The following is an 18970-nucleotide window of genomic DNA, read 5'->3' on the forward strand; positions in this document are numbered from 1 at the left end:
GGGGGGCGGCCGGGGGCCGGGGCCGGGGCCGGCGGGCCGCGCGCTCACCTGCCGTGGAACCAGTCCTTGCAGGCGTCGCACTCGATCATGAAGCGGGTAACGTCGTAGGGGAGCCGGCACACGCAGTACACGGGCACCGTCGCCATGTTCGCGCGCCGCCCGCCCGCCCTCGGCCCGCGCTGCGCTCCGGGTCGGGCCGGGCGGGCCGGGCGGGCCGGGCGGGAGGCCGCGCCGGGCCGGGGCCGGGACGGGGCCGGGGGCGCACGACAGCCCGCGCGCACCCGGCCGGCGCGTCCACACAAAGCGGGGCGCGCGGAGCAGGGCCGCGCCGGGAGCCGCCCGCCGGCCCCGGGGCGCAGGGCGCGAGTGTGCGCGGGGCCGGGCCGCGCGCGGGACACAAAAGGGAATGGACGCGCGGGGGCGGCGGGCGGGGAGCCGCGGCCCCACCGAAGGGACCCCCGGCCGCCGAGCGGCCTCTACGTCAGCGCCCCGGGTGGCGCCGCCTCCGCCCGCCGGCCTGGGCCGCCGCTCCCGCCGAGGGAAGGCGGGCCGGGGACCGCGGGGAGAAGGCGGGCCGGGGGACCTTCCGGGGAGAAGGTGGGCCGGGGGACCCCTCTGGGAGAGAAGGTGGGCTGGGGAGAAGGAGGGCCGCGGGACCCCCGGGGGGAGAAGGAGGGCTGGGGGCACCTGTCGGGAAGAGCCAGGGGACCCCAGTGGGGGAGAACGCGGCCCGGGAGATCCCTCTCGGGGAATGTGGGCCAGGGAGGAGGGCAGGGGGGTCTCTCGTGGGGGAGATGGGCTGGGACACCCCTCTGGAGGAAGAGGTAGTCTGCGGGACCTGCCAGGGAGTAGGTGGGCAGAGGGATCCTTTGGGGGAGAACGTGGCCTGGGGGACCCGCAGGGGAGAAGGCGACCAGGACCTCTGCCAGGAGTAAGTGGGCCAGGGAGACCCCCTGTGGGGGAGGATCGATGAGGAACCAAGTCAGCACAAGGTGGTTCAGGGAAAGGGGGAATGCAAGGGAAGGGGGGTGGGCACCACGAAAGAAAGTGATCTGAGGATACAGGGGTAGGCAGGCCCTGGAGACCCCTGGGTGTGGGATGAGACCCTCAGGATGTCCTTCCCATTCAGACGGCCAAGGAAAACTACTTGGCTCCAGCTGTCTTCTTACCCAGCAGAGGAACAGGGGGCAGCTGGGGTTTTCTCTTGCTTTTCCTCCCTCCTCCTTTTTGGGCTGGGTACAGCCAACCATCCCGAACAGGATCCTTGACTCTCCTGACACTCAGCCCCCAGAGGAGGACAGAATTCAGGGGAGCCAGGAGTGCGCTGGCACAGGTCAGCTCATAAAGACAGAGTGATTCTGTGGAGTTGGAGCCCCGCCCCCATCCCTGGTCAGAGCCTCAGGCCTCCGGTCCATGTCAGGAATGTGACTACAGGGCGGCTGGAGCTAGAGGGGTGGGCAGGAGGTGCTGCTGCCTTGCTCTGAGCCCTGCAGCCTCAGCCGGGTGGTCAGGGTCTGGGGGGTGGGGGCCTCTGAGGGCTCCTTCCACCCACCTGTCCCCTGCCCCCTCCCAGCAGCCTGCATGCTCCTCTGGGGGTGCCGGAGCAGAGGGGCTCCTGATGTGCAGTAGGGAGCCTGCATGTGTTCCTGTGCTCTGCCCCCTCCTCCTGGGGGAGGCTGGCCACCCGAAGCCCAGAAGTCCAGCCTGGACAGAAAGCCTGGTCCAGGCTGCCTAGCAGCCGCCGCCCTGACAGGCAGGTGCTCACCTGAGGCCTGCAGCCTCTCAAGGCCACCTTTCCCACCTGCAGGCAGCTCAGTGGAGGTGCTCCCCGCTCTTGAGCCAAAACCTGGCCCAGTGTGGCCAGCCACCCTTCCCCAGCAGATGACCCCTGGACCACAGCTCAGCGGTGCCAGCGGCAGGGCCCTTAACTGGAAGGCTCCAGCATGAGGAGTGAGAGTGGAAAAGACACTGGGTGATGTGGGAGGGGGGAGGAAGGATAAGCTCCCATCCCCCAGCCCCTGTGCAGCAGCTCAGTGCCTTCCTACCTGAATTGCAGCTGTCACCCTCCCCTCTGGAGTCCTCCTCCCCAGACCTGGTGCCGGCACCGTCCACCATTAACACCCTAGTGTGAGTTAGTGCAGATGAATGGTGCTAGGGCTGCAGGGGGCCCAGGGCACTGCTGAGTGACAGCCGCCCCCGCAGCAGTGCTGTGGGGTTCAGTGCCCACCTCCACCCCCTCGCGGTGCAGCGAGGCCGGCCCTGTGCTGCAGCCCTCCAAACAAGGACAGCACCCCAGCATTTAGCTCACCAGGGGCTGGCTTAGTTCCTCACAGGCCCCAGCAGCACCCCTGCAGCCGTCCGCCCCGTGCTGCCTGGGAAGTACTCAGCATCAGCCCCGGACGGCCGGCGGCCCCCTGCTCCACAGACAGGTACCCAGATGGGTGCCATTCTCCGGAACACCGAGGCGGAAGCCGCTCGGTCCCTCCCGAGGAGCTGGCCGGCCGGCGGGAGAGAGGAGCAGGCCGGCGCTCAGACTTCCGGGGACCCGAGGCCATTCCGCCTGCCCTGCCCTCTCCATGTGCACGTGTCCACTGCACCTGGAAGTGTCCACAGACATGCTTTCCTGTTACCCGAAGCTCTTCTGAGGCTGCGGGCTGACTACAAACTAAAGTAAGCATCCTGTGGGTCCCAAATTCTCCCTGTGGTCACCCTCCAGAAAGCCCACCTTTTCCTCCTCCCTCTCCTTCATTTCCTTAAGTGCGCACTGAGCACCTGCTGTGTGCTCTGTCGAAGCTCCTCTTGCTGTAAGGGAGATAGTGACACATGCCCCACAGTGCCCTGGGGAGACCAGGCAGCAGGTGGGAATGGGTGGGAAGGAACAACGGCCCTTTAAAGCTACCTGGGCTCAGAGGCCACTCAGAGAGGGGATGTGCACAGGGCCAGACTCATGGACCCAGGAAGCAGGGGCCAGTGGCCTTAAGATGCCGGTGTCCCTTCTGGCTGCCCACTCACACTCCTCCCCTTCCATGCCGTCTGCCCTGGGCCTCAGTGCCCACCGAGTCCACGCCATTCCTGGGGGCACAGTCCATGTAAGCGTCAAGAGCTCCCCACCTGCCCGCGTGGCCGGGCCTGTGGCAGGGCCGAGAGGGGGGCTCCCAGCAGCACACACCCCGCAGCCAGCCTCAAGGGCGGGACCTGTTTTATTTGCCTTGTTTCATTCACCTTGCTGCCCAGTGGACACACAGCATGTTTCAGGTCACGCCGATTCCCTCCCTCTCCACAAAGTACACTGAAGCCTAGCACAGACTTTTCTTTTAATGGCAGCAACATACACAAGATAACCTTTACTGTTTTGCCCAACTCTAAGAGCACAGCTCTGTGGCATTAAGTATGTTCACACTGTTGTGCAGCCATAGTGGTGCACCTCTGCAATCCTGGCCCCAGTAGACGCGAGCCCCCCATCACCCCTCCCCCAGCTCCTGGTGCCCACCGTTCTACTTCCTGTCTTCGCGAGCTGGACTGTTCTAGGACCTGCGTGTCGGTGGACTCCTGCGGAGTTGAACCCTCTGTGACTGGCTTACTTCACCTGGCACAGTGTCCTCCAGGTTCAGCCGTGCTGTAACAGGTGTCAGGATTCCTTGCTTTGGAAGACTCAGTACTGTTCCATTCTGTGTATAACCCATGTCTGATTTGTCCATTCATTGCCAGAGGACTTTTGAGTTGTTCCCACCTTTCGGCTGTTGTGAGTAATGCTGCTATGAATGTGGGTGTGCAAATATCTGTTCATGTCCCTGCTTTTACTTCTGTGTGTATACGCAGAACTGGGATCGGTGAACCATGAGGTAGTTGTATTTCTAACATTTTGAGAACCCTCCACACTGTTTTCCAGGGTGGCTGCACCGGTTTGCTTTCCCACCAACAGTGCACGAGGGTTCCAGTTTCGCCATATCCTCACCAACCTTGTTGTTTTCTGGTTGTGTATGTGCATGTTCATTGTAGCTGTCCTAATGTGGGGCTCACTGTGCGTTGTTTTTTTTTTTAATTTTGAAGTAAATATTTTTATTTTGATTCAATATAATGCTAGCTTTTGATGGCAAAAACTTGTTTTCAGTGCCACTCTCTGATCATTATGGGTTTGATTTGCATTTTAAATGTTGGGCCATCTGTATGTTTTCCTTGGAGCAATGTCCATTTGAGGACTTTCCTCATTTTTTATTTGGGCTGGGTTTTTTTTGTTGACTTGTAGGTGGTCTTTATATATTCTGGATATTAATCCCTAATCAAAGAGACGATTTGCAAATGTTTCCTTGCGTTCTAGCAGTTGTCTCTGCACTCTGTTGATCAGTTGTGTCCTTTGACGCACGAACATTTTTAATTTTGAGGAAATCCAGTTCAACTCTTTTTTTCTTCTTTTGTTGCCTGTGCATTTTGATGTCATATCCAAGAAGTCATTACAAAATCTAGTGTCATGAAGATTTCACCCTGTGTTTTAGGTTTGGGCTTTTGATCCATTTTGAGTTAATTTTTGTATTTGGTGTTAGTAAGGCTCAGGGTCCTGCTTTCGCATGTGGACATGCAGTTTTCCCAGTGCCACGTGTTGAAAGCACAATTCTTTCCCCCATTAAATGGTCATGGCACCCTTGTCGAAATCATTTGACCAAGTGGGCAAGGGTTTATTTCCGGGCTTTTTATTTCTTTCATTGGTCAGTATATCTAGGTTTATGCCACACTGTGTTGATTTCTGTAGCTTTGTAGTAAATTTCAGAATCAGGAAGTGTGAGGCCTCAAACTCTCCTTTTTTCAGGATCATCTCAGTTCTTCTAGGTCCCTTACAACTATATATGTATTTGGTAATTGGCTTCTCCATTTCTGCAAAAAGGGCTAAGATCATTTCTACAGGATTGCATTGAATGTGTAGGTCATTTCGGGTACTATTGCCATCTTAGCAATGTTAATATTCTGATCCACGAACACGGGAGGTGTTTCCATTTCTTTGTGTCTTGTTGCCTTCAGCGATGTTTCAGTTTTCAGCTCATGAGTCTTTTGTCCCCTCGCTGAAGTGTATTCCTAAATTGTTTTTTTTTTTTTTTAAATGTTATTTTAAGTGGAATCGTGTTCCTGATTTCCTTTTGGGATTGTTTTTTCTTAGTGTATGGAAACAAAACTGATTTCTGTGTGTTGATTTAGTATTCTGCAACTTTGCTGAATTTATTACTTTTAACAGTATTTTTTGGAATCTTTAGAGTATATAAGTCTTGAGATTGTACATAAAAGCATGCCATTGGTGAACAGATAACTTTACTTCTTTCTAATTTAGATGCTGTTTGTTTTTTATGCATGCCCAATTTCTCTGGCTAGAACTTCCAATACCGTGTTGAGTAGAAGTGGTAAAAGTGGAATCTTTCTCGTTTCTGATCTTGTTTTGTTTTGAACTTTTCCACCATTGAGTATGATGTTTGCTTTGGACTTTTTATATGTGGCCTTACTATGCTGAAAAAGTGTCTTTCTATTCCTTGTTATTTTTATCATGAAAGTGTGTTAAATTTTATGAGGTGCTTTCTCTGCATCAGTCGAGATGATCCTGTGGGTTTTCTGCCCGTCATTCTGTTAGGGCGGCATCTCACAGGGCTTGATCTTGAGACAGAACTATCCTTGCATTCCAGGAACTAATCCCACTCGGTCGTGGTGTACCATCTTTCTAACTCACAGGTGCATGCAGTTTCCCAGTATTTTGCTGAGAAAGTCACATTGGGGTCTTGAGAGTTCTTGTTTCCATAGTTCACTTTTCTTGTAGAGTCTTTGTCTGGCTCTGGTATCAGGGCAATGCTGGCTTCAACACTTCCTCCTCCTCAACAATGGGGAAGAATTTAAGGATTGGTATTCATTTTTCTCTAAATCCATGGTAGAATTCACCGGCGAAGCTTTTCTTTATTGGGAGGCTTTTGGTTATCGATTCAGTCACGGTAATAGCTGCAAGTCTGTGAGATGTCCCGTTTCTTCATAATTCAGCTTTGTGGGTTGTGTGTGTCAAGGAGTTTGCCCTTTCCACCTAGGCTGTCCAGCGTGTCAGTGTGCAACCAGTGCAGGTCTTATGGCCAGGAACCAGGCAGACACATCCCACCGCTGATGAGCTCGTGTGCCAGAATAGATGACAGACCAGAACGGTCTGGAGGGTGGGAGAAGTCAGGAAGGAGGTACTAGTCTGGGGTTGGGTGTGTGCTCTTATAACACAGGAAGCCATCTGGTGAATGCCAAGAGAGTTCTAAGAGCAGGCCCTTGGGAGACCTGGACCAAACTGATCTGCTCCAGAACCCAGTGAAGTGAACAGTGACCCATGGGCACTTTGGAAACCTTCTGGGTTTTCCCGATACTGTATGAGAGTGCCCTTCTTGCTGAGCCTCTCTAGGATGGCCCTGTGATGTTTGGAAGCAGTGAGCTTGTAGATAAGAGGTTCTCAGCCCAGTGACTAATTTCCCGTCCAGAGGAGGGCTGTTCATAAAACAGCAACATGGGGCACACGGGCTACTCTGGGAGAGCCAGCCCCAGGTGATACTTACACAACCCACACCTGGATCAGTTAGGTCTGAGGAGCTGGATCTGCACAAATGCCAGGGCTGGCCGCAGTGGGATGAGACCTGGGTCGGTCTGCTGCGGTACCACCAGCGGCTTGCTTCGTGAGCTGCTGGGGCCCGCTGGGCACAATGGACCGAGGCCATCCTGGGTCATTTCCACCCAGCCCCCAGGTTGTCCCTCCTGGAGTCCACGAGACATCACCTGCACAGTCCAGCGCACAGCACAGGGTGAAGCGCCTGGTGGAGATCCATGGGGCCCCTGGCTCTGCTGGGGAAGCTGTGAGGAGAGGAGTGAGTAGAGGCCCAGTCCTCAGCAGCCAGAGGCCCCCCGTGGGGAGGGCAAAGCAACCTCTGCAAGGCTCACTCCACCAAGTGGGGAATAAGGAGCAAAGGGGAAAGGGCAGTGAATCAGGCATTGTCCAAAGAATTCATGGCAGAATAAGATGGCAGGAGGAGAGAGCCGGTCCCTAGGGGACCACATCAGGAGAGAGCTGGTGTCCTTGTGCCCACCCACAGAGGGTGCTGAGAGGGATGTGTGCCCTGGCCTGGGTTTTTAGAATTAAAACAGCCAGGATATTAACAATCTGTTGACTGGAGCATGGACAGACTGAAGGCACATTAATGTACAAATGGAAATGTCACCCTCACGGACAACTGAAGCAATGCAGGTGAAAACCAGAAACCCGCTTTCCTGTCCCACTGGCCAAGAGCGGGGCTAGTCAGCGCTGAGGACCAACACGCCCTTCACTCCCCTTGGCTTTCCTTCCAGTGAGAGGCTAATCCCCCACGGGGTGTGTGCGCAAACCTGGAGACTGCTCCCCATCTCCCAGGTGCCAGCAGCACCCAAGAACCCTGTGCAGTGGCTTCTCCCTTCACCTGTGGCTTCTATCTCCACCGATGCCTGCCCTGAACCTGAGCCCAACCTTGCTCTGCAGAGAACATTCGACCCCAACCCCAGCAGCCCTCCCTGCCACACGCCTTTGCCCTGTATGTTCTTTGTGTTCTTACCTGATACAGCCTCACATACATACCCCTGGACTGCACCCTGGACAGAAAGTGCCATGAAGAGCTGGCCCTTGCCGCCCTCTAAGTCTGGTACTAAGTCTAAATCTGAACACTGGTACAACCACTGTGTGGGGCCTGCGTCACAGCAGAACATAGTGGCGGGAAGACACTGCGGTGGTGCTGGGTGGTTCTGGGCGCAATGGTGCTGGGCTTGGTGGTGCTAGGTACAATGCTGGGCAGTGGTGCTGGGCTCAGTGCTAGGCTCGGTGGTGCTGATCGCGGTGGTCCTGGGCGCAGTGGTGCTAGGTGCAATGCCGGACAGTGGTGCTGGGTTCGGTGCTAGGCTCAGTGGTGCTGGGGGCAGTGGTCCTGGGCGCAATGGTGCTGGGCGCGGTGCCCCGCACGCAGACCCCCTCACCAAGGGTGTTTGGGGGCTGGAGTCCGCTGTAAAGTTCCCACAGACGTCTGTGGGCAGCGGAGAGGGACAGATGGAGGTGCGCCAGGAGGCGAGCATCGCGAGTGATTTCTGTTCCTTTCTGTCTAGCTGCACTCTCGGAAGTTACTACAATAAACGTATTACTTTTGAGACAAGCAAACATGATCAACAAAAGCTCTTTTAACAAAGAAAAACAAGTGTTTGACCTGCCCCAGAGCAGCGGCTAGGCCGCAGACACCGTCCTCACCCACACCGGCGCCGGTGCCCGCTGTGGCGCTCGGCCCAGGCGGCCGCGGGGCGGGGACGGTGCGCGCGCAGCGCCCGCGCGAGTAGGGCGGTGCCTGCTCCGCCCCGGGCACAGGCCGGAAGCGCTCATCGCCCCGCCCCGCCCCGAGCACAGGCCGGAAGAGTTCCGAGCTCGCGCCGTCCCGAGCACAGGCCGGAAGTGATCGCCGCCCCGCCCCGAGCACAGGCCGGAAGCGCCCACGGACCCGCCTCGAGCACAGGACGGAAGTGCTCGTGGCCCCGCCCTGCGCCGTACAGACCATAGGCCGGAAGTGCTTGCGGCCCAGCCCTAAGTACAGGCCGGAAGCAGCTCAGGCCCCGCCCCGCACACAGACCGGAAGCAGCTGAGGCCCCGCCCCAGCGCACAGGCCGGGAGGGAACGGGTCGTCGTCCCTCCGCGAGTATCCAGTGTCGTGGCTGGCGTTTACCTAAGTGCCGGTTCGGGCTTGTCCTCAGCGCTGCCGGCTGAGCGACCCTGGAGAGGCCACAGCAGCGGATGGGCAGAGCCGCGGGGGAGCCCCGATGATGGCTGACGTGGGCAATAGTAGCAGCAGCAGCAGTCAGTGCGCTTTGGTCTCGAGCCTGCGGTCCGACCATCGGCCCGCGTGTCTGTGGTTCGCGGGACTCGGATCCCCACCCGCTCCGAGTCCCGGGTGCTCGCGAGCCTGCGGTCCGAGGACCAGCCCGGTGTGTGTTGTCGGCTGGGCTCGGACCCCCACCAACCCCGCACCCTGGGCGCCCCCAACCTGCGGTCCGACGACCACCCCGGGTGTGTGTGTTGTCCGTGGGGCTCGGACACCCCACCCCGGCCGCCGGCTGAATCTGGAAGCCACGCTGCGTTTATACTAAAAGAATAAAGATTTTTATTAAGCATTGTAAGTTGCATTCAATAGCCTTCGGTACAGCACGCCACAACCCACCTACAATCAGTCAGACCCAACAGCAGTTCATTCTTGCACAATCCATGAGTTAGGGCAGAACTCCCTTCAACTTACAGTAAGATCCTACTCAGGTCTCGCGGGCAGGGATTGGGGAATTACATCTCATTTCTGATCACTAATGTGTGATGAAGAGCATCAGGAGAATTATATGAAAACGAATAAGAAGTGATTCTGATTTCAAAGTACATTGTTTGGAAACAGTAACAAAAACATCAAAATGATATAAGTATACCTGCTTCTACTAAATTCTTGATGGGAAAGTTCTCAAGAACAAGCAATTTGTTTCCTGCTACAGAAGGGGGGGTTGTTTTTTTTTGTTTTTTTTTAAAGATCAAAGGGATTTTTTTTTTGTTTTTCACAGAATTTCATATTTTGCTAATATGAAGGCATAAAACAGCAACAAAGAACAATAATGCATACAGCAGTGAATACACCAGGGTAATGTTGATATTTGAAACAGCTAGATAATTTTTGGGGAGTTTTTAGAATAAATGCAACAGAGGTCAATAATCACAAAATTTTAAGGTTAGAGCAAGATCAGTCAATGACTAAACAGAGTTAACATCTTTTATAGGACTATTACTGATTATTAGCATTTTGTTTTGCAAATGGGCACATACTGGTAAGAATGGAAGGACAATAACATGCATAATATTAACTACACACTTTAAAAATTATGAACCATGCAGAAGGTTAGCTCAAGTAGTAGCACTAATGGTCTACGTCCGATCAAAACCACATAGTTCATTGATCACAGATGCATGGTATTAAGTCACGAAAAGTTTCAGAACACATTGTGTTGATTTTGAAAGGTCATTTGCATCTTCTATGATTTCAACTTTATCTCCATTTAACTTGCTTGTAAAGTAAGTATGATGTACTGCATATTTAAAATCAGCAGAACGGCAATATTACTCTATAATTTTTTAGTTTTGATAGTTGCACTTTTTCTTTAACACAAAAGAACCACATCAACAGTGATGAGATTTAAGTAAGAAAGAAAAACCGTGGTGTGCCTTATTTCTTTCATAATCATAAAATCAAAGCCTTAGACAAAGCTTTCTTGTGAACAGTAATGCAAAATCAAAGATAATGGCATACATATGGTGCCAAATGCTAAAAATGATATTTTAAGCTATATATACTTAAAGACTGCCAAAATTTGTTTTCTTTATAGTTCAAGAAACACAACTATAGGCTTTTGTCATAACCAGTTTAAACTTTGTGTGTACTTCATTTTAAGTGTGGGAGTCAAATGCTCTTCATTTTCTTTCTCTCTTTTTGTTTTATTGTAGCATTTTGACTACAACTGGTTAAAACTAAAAATGTGTTGTTTAAATCTCTGATATCAAAGAGGGATCCGAATTTCCAAAGTCCTCATTTTTCTCTTACGGAAAGGAAAAAATGTACATAACTGTAGGCTCTCTTTCTCTCCAGATATTCCTGAATCCTACCCTTCCAGCATCCTTCACCCTCTATAAAAATAAGTTTACTCTTCTTTCTTTAAGACAGCAGCGTCCAGAGCGTCAGCCCTGTGGCAAGCACTGTCTGTACTTAGTGCATTTAAGTGAGGATTTGTATTGCACGTCTTAGAGTCATTGTTCAAGGCACTTTCCGAGTGGCTGGGGGCCCTGGCGTCGCCCGCGCTCCCGTTCATCTGGGGAGCAGGCTTCTCCTCAGCCACCGCTCCGTTTTCAGCCAGGGACCCATCTGAAGACACGGCGGACGACTTGGATTCCCCGGATCTTGACTTCAGTTCTTTAGCCACTTCCTCTGCTGAAGTAGCATAGGGAGGCTTGCCCTGGTCAAAATCAAGGACAACAAGCAAGAGAGCAGCGTTGATCAACAGCGGGAGAGGAGGAACGCCCACCGAGCCCAGACAGCGCGAGCTTCAGATCAGCGCGGCACACCCCACACGGGCACACCCCACACGGGCGCATGCGCTCTGCTCTCATGCGCTCTGCGGAATGCGCCGTCCGCGCTCGCTCTACTCTTCCCTCCATCCGCCCCAGTGCTCTCCACAGCCTGTCCGGAGGATCTGCTCCACACAACCGCATACTCCGGCCTGTACCTCACGACAGCCACAGGCTCCCCGTGTACACTCCAGTAGTGCACATTCCATACCCTACAGTCTGTACCGTCTACACTCCGTACTCTCTCGAGTCTGTGGCCTCTACAGTCCACACTCTAATACACTCTGTCTTGCTTCTGCCTGACCTGCTGCTGGGAGACGCTTGTCTCGGCAGGTTCATCCTGGGGCCTCTTCCCTCCACATCTCTGTAGGTAATATCCTGACCTGCAGGAGACCCCCACCGGAGGAGCTCTTCCCAATCCTTCTGGATAGTACCAGCTGCACCTTAACACCACCCCTATAAATCCAGCTGAAGTTTCAGACTACGACTCCCTCCATGCTTACCAACTCACACGTCCGCCTGTCACAGTCTGGGGGAGGCCCGCTTCTACCCGGAAATGGAGGCAAACCTAAGTCCTCTCAAGGACAAGCCACAAGAAGTGAGTCTAAGCTGATAATCACCACAAAGGTTTGTGACTTGTCTCTACTGAACGGTCCTCTCTGCTCCTCTTAACAGATTTAAAAGTAATTCTGGAAAAATATGTACTTTTAGAGTGATTCAGCTCATGTCCTGAAAGACAAGACCTCTTGGTCAGAGACAAGGAAGACAGCCGAGATCTTCCAGGTGCTTACATCTTAAACTGCAGTTTCTCAGCCTGGCACTGTGACATTTTGGACCCGATCGTACTGTCACGGGCCACCTTGTGTGCCGCAGAGTGGTGGGCATCGCTGGCCCCTGACCATCAGAAGCCAGAAGCACTTGCAAACGGAGCTGGGTGAGGGGGGCACATCATCAGGGCCGAGAACCACTGTCAGAGGCAGACTCCTTGATGAAGAAAACCTTAATGGTCTTTGCCTTTGAGCGGTCATTTTTCAGTGAAGAACAGGAGACCCAGAACCAGAAAGCCGCCTACTTCCAGCTCTGCATTCCTTTCCTTTCAACCCCAGATGGCAGTGTGTCTGGTCTCCAGTCTTTCCCACTCTGAAAACCATGTCTGCCTGGTTGAAAAGAAAGGCCCCCCCACTCAGCCAAGCAGGGCTGGAGGTGCCCGTCGCCCTCGCCTCCACCAGTGCTTCTAGTGTTGGTTCCCCTCTGGGATCAAATCCCATGGGTCTTCTCACTTTAATGTTCAGTCCCAGATTCAGAAATACGAATGTGAGCTTTTCCACAACTCAATACCACTGTCATTTTGTTAGAACCTTGAGAAAAATTATACAAAAATGTAAGAGGGTGAAGCGGGGAAAAAGGTAACATCAAAGATTTCCAAGTACGTGCTTTCAAACCTCCAAGGGCTCACTCTCTGAGGGAAATGTCCACTTGCCACTAAACAAACACCTCCAGCAGTGTCGCTGGGGCTGGCAGAGGCACCACCCCACGGCAGGGGCCCCAGCAGGCGTGTTGGGGAAGCCACCACAGTCCCTCTCTGGAGACCGTGGGGGCAGGAACAGAGGATGCTGGCGAGGGAACATGAAAGCGGACTGTACCTGTTCAGAAATAGACATCTGCTCTCTACACAGCCAATTCTTCCCATAAGCCTTGGCCACTATAAGCCCCTCCCACCCATGCCATCACGAAGGGCACCCCAGGCACAGGGCAGCACTGCCTCCCCTGCCTCACTGACACTCAACCCTTCCGGGCAGCAGCAACACCAACGAGAGAGATGGGCCAGAAACTCTCCGGAGGCCTGCTGCCCTTCACTATCCGGGCCTCTCACAGGGCAAGAACACTGATGTCGCCTAAAAACGAGCAACAGGAAGCACGAGGTAGAGCCACACGGAGCGCAATGTAAGAAGATCAGGGAAGGAACCACACCCCTGTGGGCAGCAGAAGGTGCCAAGGGCACGTCCCCCGAAGACCAAGACCTGTCCTCTGGCTCCAGCACAGAGCAGACCAAGAAAAGCCCGGAGGTGAGGTGGGAAACAGGCAGAGGATCCAAAACAGAAGCAAAGGCTGTTCCAGAAACGGAGACCCGACTAGAGAGACACAGTAGCACGTGGACATCGTCAAACATGAAGATGGTGAAGAGAAAGAAAAGCTTAAAATCGGAAAGAAGGGGCGCCTAGATGGCTCAGAGGATTAGGCCTCTGCCTTCAACTCGGGTCATGGTCTTAGGGTCCTGGGATCGAGCCCCGCATCGGGTTCTCTGCTCAGCAGGGAGCCTGCTAACCCCCTCTCTGCCTGACTCTCTGCCTACTTGTGATCTGTCAAATAAATAAATAAAATGTTAAAAAAAAAATTGGAAAGAAACAAAGATAGGAAAACGCAGATCAAACCACACTGAGATACCCAGCCAGAAAGTTAACTTCAAAGACAGACAATAAGAGGTGCTGGCGAGGGCGCGGGGAAATCCACAGCCTCACGCACCGCGAGTGGGAGGGGAAAACCGGGCAGCCGCTGTGGGTCTGGCTGTTCCTCAAGGGCATGAATGTAGAACGACCACGGGACCCAGGAATTCACTCCTAGAGGAATGAAATGTGTATCTGCACAAACATGTGAAGGCAAGGCCTGTAATGAATTATACTGCTGCGTATCTGAAAGCTGCTAAGAAGGATCTCAAAAGTTCTCATCACAAGAAAATCCATTTTTGTAACCATCTGAGGTAATGCAGGTCACCTATATTACTGTGGTGACCACTGTGCAGTATATACAAGCATCAAGTCGCACTCTGTCCGCCTGTGACTGATACAATGCTACACGCTGATTACATCTCAATAAAGCTGGGTAAGAGCCTCCATGTCCATCAGCTGGTAAACGGATACACAAAATGTGTCCCGTCCCCACAGTGGAGCATCGGGAAGCGACAGAAGGGAGAGACGAGATGGTGCACACCGTAACACGCACACAGAGCAAGGCCACAGCCATGGAAACCAGATTCGTGGATGTCAGGGGCTGGGAGGTGGCTGCTCCTTTGTAAGGGGGTTCTTCTTGGGTGGTGAATGTTCTGGAATCAGCAATGTTGCTGCACAACAGTAAGAACAGATTGCACTGTCCACCTGAAGCAGTGAGTTCTGTCTCAAAAGAAGACCTCAAAGGGAGTGGAGAACATGCCAAACGCTGACGCTGGACCCAGGACAAGCTCAGCAGGAGCTCCAGAGATGAAAACCAAGCAAGGAGATACAACAGAAATGAAAAAACAGGAATCCAAGAAAACTTTCTGATGTAAGACACGATCTGAAACCACGTTTGGAAAAGAGCATGGTGTGTGCTGAGCACACCAACCCAGAACGACCAGGAACGGGGCTGCATCACTAAACCTTGGCAGAGAAACAAAAACAGTTTGGGCCTTTGCGCCAAAACCGCAAATGACTTCCAAGGGAAAGACGATTCTTTTATTGTCAGTCTTCAACACAAAGCTTTATGAAAGAAGAAAATGAGAGAACGTCCATGAGACACCTGAGTAGGAGGTAAGAACCACTGCTTTTGATTGTTAGGAAAGCAAAGTGCTTTCAAACGTCCCCTCATCTCCATGGGGTCCCCTCTGTGGTCTGCTGAGGAGAGCCTCGAGGGACAAGGCTGGCAGGCAGAGGACACGCTTCCACAGAAGCTGGGCAAATGAGGCACAGGTGGGGTGGCAGGTCAAGGATGTGTGCTGCGATGACCTATTCGGTAACAACCCAGCTACCATCAGAAATGTGAGAGCTGGGGGACTGAGCCACTGTGCACGCAGCTGGGACAAAATCAGTGACAAGTCCAAGGCCATCTAACTTATCAACCCTGGGTTCTCGGGGTGGAAGAAGAGATATACCGATACCAATAGTAAAGTTTAGGTCAAATGCCATTTCCCACTAAAGAGCCCAAGGAACTAAGAGAAATGTGGTGCTGGGCCAGGTGATGCCCTCAAAGGAAGCCACCAAAGGCCCATGGCCAAGGCAGGCAATGTGTCTGTCCTGCCAGGACTGTCATACTCAGGTGCCAAATAGGAGGCAAGGGGAAGAAGCATCTCTTTATACAAATTCCCCAATAAACAATGAAAAAAGAAATGATGGAGTGAGACCATCTTCCTTTTGCATTTTCCAGTGAATAAATGGATCCAGTCAGTGGCGCATCAGTACAATAGGTCCTAACACGCAGACATATGTGCCCCTGACAGAAGCGCATGGGTCCACCTCAGTCTTGTCACAGGGACAGAGACCCACAACTGGCAGGGCACCCAGACCCACTACCAGGATGCAAGAAGAAGAGGTCAGGTCATGGGGAGCCAGCCCCTCAGAACACACCTGGCCAGAGGCAGAGTCTGTGGGTGACACACTGCATTGTCCCTCCTTCAAAAAGTGAAGGAAATAGGGAGGGAGGGAAGCCGGTGGATTCAGCACACCATGGAGACAAGGAAGAGGCTATGCCACACAGCTGTCCTGTATGGCTTTGGTGTCTGTGTTTTATATCAAAGGCCCCATAACCAGTAGGGCTGAAGGCCCCATGAGGGCTCTCTGCACAGGACAGGCTCTGGGTTGGAGCACAGCAAGGCCGGGTTCCCCTGCCTCTTCGTAAACCTGTCCAGAGGCTGAGTGCTTTCCGCTCAGAAGGGCGTCTCTGAAGACAGGAAGGTTGGGGTGGAACTGGGAGGGCCAAAGTGAGCAGAGCACACTCCCCACCCCGGGGGACACTGCGCTGCAGATGGGCTGCCTGGACCCTGCTTCTAGGGAGGGGCTGCCTTTGTATCTGACTTACTAGATGTATTTCACCAAAACAAATTCCTGTTGGTGTAGTTGGTTGAGCATCTTGGTTTCAGCTCAGGTCATGATCTCACGCAGCATCTCACGCAGCATCTCGAGATCAAGCCCCATGTTGGGCTCTGTGCTCAGCAAGGAGTCTGCTTGAGATTCTCTCTCTGCCCCCCCCAAAAATAAAATGAACCTTAGGAAAAACAAAGAGAGGGGCGCCTGGGTGGCTCAGTGGTTAAAGCCTCTGCCTTCGGCTCAGGTCATAGTCTCGGGGTCCTGGGATCGAGTCCCGCATCGTGCTCTCTGCTCAGCAGGGAGCCTGCCTCCTCCTCCTCTCTCTCTCTCTGTCTGCCTCTCTGCCTGCTTGTTATCTGTCTGTCAAAAAAAAAAAAAAAAAAAAATCTTTTAAAAAAACAAAGTTTTTACGATGCTGAGGTCAGCCGGTAAAGGCAGGCGTTTTAGTTTCTTCTGGCCAATTAAATTTCCGCATGTGGTTATTGGTGCATGAGTCACTGGAGAGTCCTGAAGTTTGCATGCATAGCATGGACAGAAAAGCACACTTTGATTGAATGTCGTAACTCAAGAAGTAGGCTGACTGACATGTCTGAAAGATCCTTCTGAAGGGGAAATTCATCAGGATCTAGGTTCTAAAGTGGTAGTATCCAAAGCAGGAAGAAACCCCAGCTCTTTCCTGGAGACATGTTCATGACCCTGGCCCCTCTCGCAGGCTGAGCCTCTCAGGGAAGAGCTAGTCAAGACGGTCCAGGAGAAGAAAAAGATACCAGTTTTCTTTTTAAAAACCTAGCTGCTATTTACCTAAACGTTTTATAACATAAATGCTGCTAACACCCTGGGAACGTTCCCCATGCAGCTGTGACCAGGAAACCATACTCTTCAGCACCGTGGCTGCCGCTGGCCCAACTGGGCTGAAGAGACACAGCTGGCGGGCACCTCACGCGCTCGGCAGCTGCAGAACCCCCCACTGGCACCCCCTGTCTGGACGCAGGCTCCGAAGGACTAGCCCGGAAGTCCGGGCCCTCAGAGTGCGCCACCGCCCCGCGCTGCGGATTACCTGAATCACACCCTGGTTTTTATAGCCTCTGCCGTAGTACCGTCCACCTCTTCCAAACGTTCTGATCACCGGGGTGGAAATCACTCCCCTTGGACGCCTGAACAGAGAGAAGATGACAGAAGCACACAGGCTTGAGTCTGCGGAAGGCAGCTGAAAGGCGTAAAATGATGTCGCTCTCCTGCAGTAGCACTGTCTAGTAAATCACGGTCACACCACAGACTAATTCTAACATTCCAAGATATCAATTGTTTGGGTCCATAACCAGTGTATTTGATTTGAAAAACCATACACTTCAAAAATGCTACTTTTTAAATACTGAAAAATGGTTAATTAAATAATGTGTTGATAATTACTTAATAATGGTTGAAAGAACTACCTAATACCATATATAATGGAATCCTATGTAACCACAAACAGTGACATCAACGGAGATGTATCTAATGATATAAAAATGTTCCTAGGAAAGTTCTAATTGAAAGAAGAGGCTAGGGGCACCTGGGTGGCTCAGTGATTGAGTCTCTGCCTTCGGCTCGGGTCATGGTCTCAGGATCCTGGGATCGAGCCCCACATGGGGGCTCTCTGCTCAGCAGGGAGCCTGCTTCCCCCGCGCCCCCCGGCCTGCCTCTCTGCCTACTTGTGATTCCTCTCTGTCAAGTGAATAAATAAAATCTTACCAAAAAAAAAAAAAAAAGAAAGAAAGAAAAGAAAGAAAGAATAAAGAGGCTGTTTTCTATTAATACAAACACACTTTCAGAACTTACCCCCGTGCTGGTCCTCCAACAGAAACCACTTGCAGGGGGAAAGGCCCGCGGCCCCCGCGGCCCCGTCTGCTCCCAGCCCAGTGGCCGACCACGGTGCCGGCTATTTCTAGCTTCCCTCCCTGAGAAGGTATAGGCTGCAGTCCTGCACAAAAAAATAGAACAAATTTTGACAATCACATAATTAAAAATTGCAAGAAGGAACAAGCAAGCACTTTCTTTCCAACTGTAGCTTATATTTCATAGAAAGGCCCCTTCCCTTGCTTTGGGAAGACTTATTTATGACATAAAGTATTAGTGCGCACATCATTTGATTTTAATAGCTTTAGCTGTTGTTAAAAATACACCTGAGAGTAAGCAAACGTGCTGGCTACACAGAACTAACAACTGAAATGAGTTACAGATGCAAACTGTGCGAGGCTTTTAGACGACCTAGGTTCAGGAAACCGCTGCCGCTGGGCGGTCCCCGCACACTGCCTCCACCGCAGAGGTGGACGCCTGCAAACTCAGAGTGTTTTCTCTTCGAGTAACTGCTTCCAGGCTTCCTGCCTTCACCAAACATTACGGAAGCTAACCAGGAAATGTGGCTTTATTTCTCACTGTACTGTTAAATCAGAATTTCCTCATGTGGGGTCACAAACATCCACTGTATTCACTAACTTCTATTAGCTGTGTATAGCTTGCATTTTCTAAGGTTTTCTGACTAAACTAAGAAAATTCTCAGTTAACTGAGAGCAAAACTTCTGGTAAAAACCAAACAGAACCTCAAGCTTCTTATTTCCTGGCAGATGGAATGGACCCTAATACACTCTCTATGATCCAGGTTTTCAACACGACAATTAGCTGCCAGCCAGCACTGCCCAGCAAGCACATCTATGACAAGCCTCGTGTTCCTAATAGCCACACTGAAAAAAATACAACAGATGAAATAGGTTTTGATAATGTTTTATTTGACCCAATATATCAAAACACTATTATTTCAATATGTAACCAATATAAAAACTATTAATTAGCTATCTTGTATTCCTTTTTCCATATGAGGTCTAAAACTGGATGTGTGTTTTGTGTTTCGGGCCCAGCTCAGATTGGACAAGCTCAGGTCAAGCGCTCAAGAGCACGGTGGCTGCCGGTCACTCCGCTGGACAGTGCAGAGTTGAGCTCCAGACAC

General features: G+C 52.3%; 2 protein-coding genes across 2 annotated transcripts in view; both read right to left on the minus strand.

The window, feature by feature from the left end:
- The window catches only part of PHF2 (PHD finger protein 2), a 69028-nt gene extending 68786 nt beyond the window's left edge, over positions 1–242 (minus strand). The window contains exon 1 of the mRNA XM_032866437.1: positions 49–242. Coding sequence (XP_032722328.1) covers positions 49–146 — 98 coding nt within the window. The 5' untranslated portion in view covers positions 147–242. The remainder of the gene's footprint in view (positions 1–48) is intronic.
- Positions 243–9137: 8895 nt separating this feature from the next.
- The window catches only part of LOC116873062 (constitutive coactivator of PPAR-gamma-like protein 1), a 97284-nt gene continuing 87451 nt past the window's right edge, over positions 9138–18970 (minus strand). The window contains exons 18-20 of the mRNA XM_032866715.1: positions 17806–17947; positions 17045–17141; positions 9138–11040 (exon numbers count right to left, since the gene is read on the minus strand). Coding sequence (XP_032722606.1) covers positions 10729–11040; positions 17045–17141; positions 17806–17947 — 551 coding nt within the window. The 3' untranslated portion in view covers positions 9138–10728. The remainder of the gene's footprint in view (positions 11041–17044; positions 17142–17805; positions 17948–18970) is intronic.

This window comes from Lontra canadensis, unplaced genomic scaffold, assembly GCF_010015895.1.
Source record: "Lontra canadensis isolate GAN:19392208 unplaced genomic scaffold, GSC_riverotter_1.0 scaffold31, whole genome shotgun sequence".
NCBI lineage: Eukaryota > Metazoa > Chordata > Mammalia > Carnivora > Mustelidae > Lontra > Lontra canadensis.